This window comes from Tupaia chinensis, unplaced genomic scaffold, assembly GCF_000334495.1.
Source record: "Tupaia chinensis unplaced genomic scaffold, TupChi_1.0 Scaffold144022_1, whole genome shotgun sequence".
Taxonomy (NCBI): Eukaryota; Metazoa; Chordata; class Mammalia; order Scandentia; family Tupaiidae; genus Tupaia; species Tupaia belangeri.
Window position 1 is genome coordinate 621,171 of NW_006203874.1, and position 3,389 is coordinate 624,559.

The following is a 3,389-nucleotide window of genomic DNA, read 5'->3' on the forward strand; positions in this document are numbered from 1 at the left end:
ACAGGTCAGGAGCAGCACATCAGAGCTTGTTTCAGGTCTACGTTGTGACCGTGCCCCTCACGGGCGACCTCAGAGATGGCGCCAATGCAGATGCCCACGGCGAAGGCTCAGACTGCCCCGAGGGAAAGCGAGCTCACACAGTCAGCAGCCCCAGGGCAGGCGCGCTGCAGGAGAGGGCGCGCAGGGCTGGTGGGCCACTGGCTCCACCGCCAAGCTCCAACCGGGAAACGCCACTTCAAAAGACTCGAAGCACACAGCTGGCAGGCCTGGCCAGGCACCCCAACAGTCACGGCTCCCCACCCTGCACAGACGGGTCCCCCACGCCTGCTGCCCCGGCTCTCCCCTCAGCATGGCGGCTAACAGAATCTGCTCCGTGGCGGCTGCCATTGCCCTTTGCACGTCGTCCGTGGAAAGCAGCAGCAGCAGCAGCGCTGCAAAGGCCCCACTCCTCCCTGAGGGTGCTCCACGGCTTACTCGGGAGCTAGGACAGGAAGCTCAAGGCTCCGTTAAGTCGCTGCGCTGGCTCTGCCTATTTCCCGAGCACTGAGAACAAATGTCCCGAGCTGAGCTGTGAACTACCAACCCTATGGCCGGTCCACATGCATTACAGCTTTGTCAACTGCAAGAACCACCGTTCTCTGAATCCCGTGACCTAGCAGGGAGCTTTCACGGAAGGCAGACTGAGCACCAGACACGTAAGCCCCCAAGAGGGAGTGATCCTGGAAAAGGCAGGGTCCCAGCCACAGAAGGCCATGGTCCGGCGAGACACGTCCTCCCCCAGCGCCTCAGGTCACTCAACTACGGAACTGGAGCATTTTAGTCACGCGGTCCGCATGCTGGTGGGGTGCCCGGCCGCTCCTGCACAGCCCTGACGGGTGCAGAGGAGGTCTGGCCACCACCTCTGAGGGGTCAAAGGCTGGCCCCGTGGCCACCGAGCTAGGCTCCAGTCATACGTGGCACGGGGCCAGGGAGCACGGCTGACATGGGACCAGGACAGGGGAGGTCAGTGCGGCCCTTCCCACACCGTGCTGGCTTTGAGCTCAGGCTGTCCCAGCCACACCGAGCTGGGAGCCTGCCTGTGGGAGGGGCTGACCACGGCCCCTGCCGAGAGGGCGCTTCCCGGCTGGGACGGAGCTGTCTGCTCAGCAGCCTGGGGCCGCGGAGGAGCCCAACGGATCTCACTTGTCAAGGGGCCTGTCATTCTCACTGGGGCAGCAAGACAGGCTTTGGGGCTGATGCATGCCCCCCAAAACTCACATGGATGGACAGTTACACAGGGAGGGTCTTCACAGAGTGACCACTACAGGACAGTTACCAGGGGCCTATTCTGACACGACTGCTGCCCTCACCACAGGACACCGGATGCACACGGGAGGGCGGTGCTGGGAACTGGGACAGACTCCCTCACGCCTCCCTCGGGAGACCCACAGCACACCCGACCTGCACCTGCGGCCTCCGGAGCCGTGAGGCCCACTTCCACCACCGAGCGCCGGGGACTGGCTTCCTGCAGCCCAGTGACTGCCCGCACAGCGCAGCAGGCCAGCAGCTCCACCCGGGCCTCCTGCCCACGGCGACACCCGCCTGACCGCCAGCCCTCCAGACCGCGGCGTCGGAAGTCAGCTGGGGCGGAGACGTGAGCACCATGCCCTCGAGGTCCCTGCGCTAAACACATAGCAGCAGAATGGGGAGCCCTGTCCGCCGCTTGCAGGGCTGCAGCTCGCAGGCCACTTCCCTCCATGGACCGATGGAGGCTCGGTGGGGCTCCGGTAGCTCTCATCGCCCCAGAGTATGAGGGGAATGGCCTCCGAGGAGGGCAGTGCCTTAGCTGACCGGCTCCTCCATCTTCCAGCCCGGCCAATGTGTGTCTCCCGTCTCCCGGCCCTGCCCTCGCATGAAACTGGAACAGCAGAGCAGACAGAGCCTGGCATGCCTGGCCGCACAGAGCCCCACGGGTGTGGGCGTCTCCCCCCGAGTAGGCCCGCCCGGCACTGCCCGCCCCTGCCTGGGTCAGATACCCCTGGAGCGGACGGAGCCCTGTAGGGGTCGGGGTCATGAGTGCCCACCTGCTGGGAAAGTTGTGCAATTAGAAATAAAGGCAGCAGGCTGGCCAAGGACCCGGCGGGGCACGCCCGGTGGAGCGCATGGCCTCGCACCGCTGGAGAGGAAGCTGACAGCCACGAGCAGAGCCCTGAGCACTCTGGGGCTCTGTTGCCACCTGCCAGGAGCGGAGCTGGCCTCCTGGGAGACCAAGGCTGCGTGTTGACTGCGGAACAGCGGCGCCGGCTGCTCTGGGGATTGCCAAGCCCAGGTCCCATCTGCAGCGGCGCAGGGATGGCAATTAAGAGAGCGGAGGAGCAAGTGAGCGGGGGTGGGGACGGCTGGCCCCGCCTCGTAAACAGAGCCCCCGTGCTCGGAAATCCGTGCAGGGCAGCGCTGTGGCTCAGACCGGGGTGTTTAGTCTCCCCACAGAGGACGCTGGGAAGCAGGATGGGCGCACACGCGGGGAGCACGTGGGGACACAGGGCACGTCACACGGCACTCCTGTGACTGATAGCACCAAGGGCCCCTGCTCCGGGATTGGGGACAGCCAGTCTTCCCAGCCCTAGGAGCTCACCTCACGTAGGCTGCGGGCGGCAGCGGCTTGGGCTTCGCCCACTGGTACGGGTGTTGCGGCACCGACAGGTACTGGTCGCAGAAGGCGCCCTTCCGGATGTGCTGGAAGCCGAACTCCTCGGGCGCGAAGTCGGGCGGGGGCGGTGTGGTGCCCAGGTCCTCACCGGCCGGCTCCACCTTCAGTGCCACGGAGGGCGAGTGCTCCAGGGCCGTCTTACGGGCCTTGACAGGGACGCCCTCGCCCAGATCCAGGCTGCTGTCGGTGGTCAGGGCGTTGATGGCCGCCACAATGGCCGAGCTGGTGTACTGGGTGCTGTTGCCCAGCCAGGTGTCATCGGTCACACTGACCCGCGGGGAGCCGTGCGGGGAGGGCGTGGGCGAGTGGCGGGGCGAGTAGGAGTGCTGCCGGCCGTTGAGGCTGTGCTTCCTCTTGTTGCACGGCGACGTGGGCCTGGAGCTGTGGGGGCCCAGCCAGCTGTCCTCGGTGACGCTGGTGCGGGGCGAGGCGGACGGCGAGTGTCGCGGGGAGGCCAGCAGCGTGCAGGCCCCCAGGCCGCGGGGAAAGCCGTCCTCGGGGTCCGTGGTCTTCGGGGACACGCACGGAGACTGCCAGGGCGACGTCTGGGGCGAGGCGTACGGGTAAGAGTAGTTGGACTCGTAGGACGAGGCCTCGGAGTTGCAGCTGCGGGACGACAGGCTGCTGGCCGGGCTCAGGCAGGAGGGGTCGCGGTAGGCCTCCAGGCCCGGCAGGTGCAGCGTGGCGGTGGAGGGCGGCC

General features: G+C 66.8%; 1 protein-coding gene across 1 annotated transcript in view; it reads right to left on the reverse strand.

The window, feature by feature from the left end:
* NFATC1 (nuclear factor of activated T cells 1) overlaps positions 1–3,389 on the reverse strand; it is a gene marked incomplete at both ends in the record, with an annotated part of 59,368 nt that overhangs the window by 55,730 nt on the left and 249 nt on the right. Inside the window, 1 exon segment of the mRNA XM_027767213.1 lies at positions 2,615–3,389. Coding sequence (XP_027623014.1) covers positions 2,615–3,389 — 775 coding nt within the window.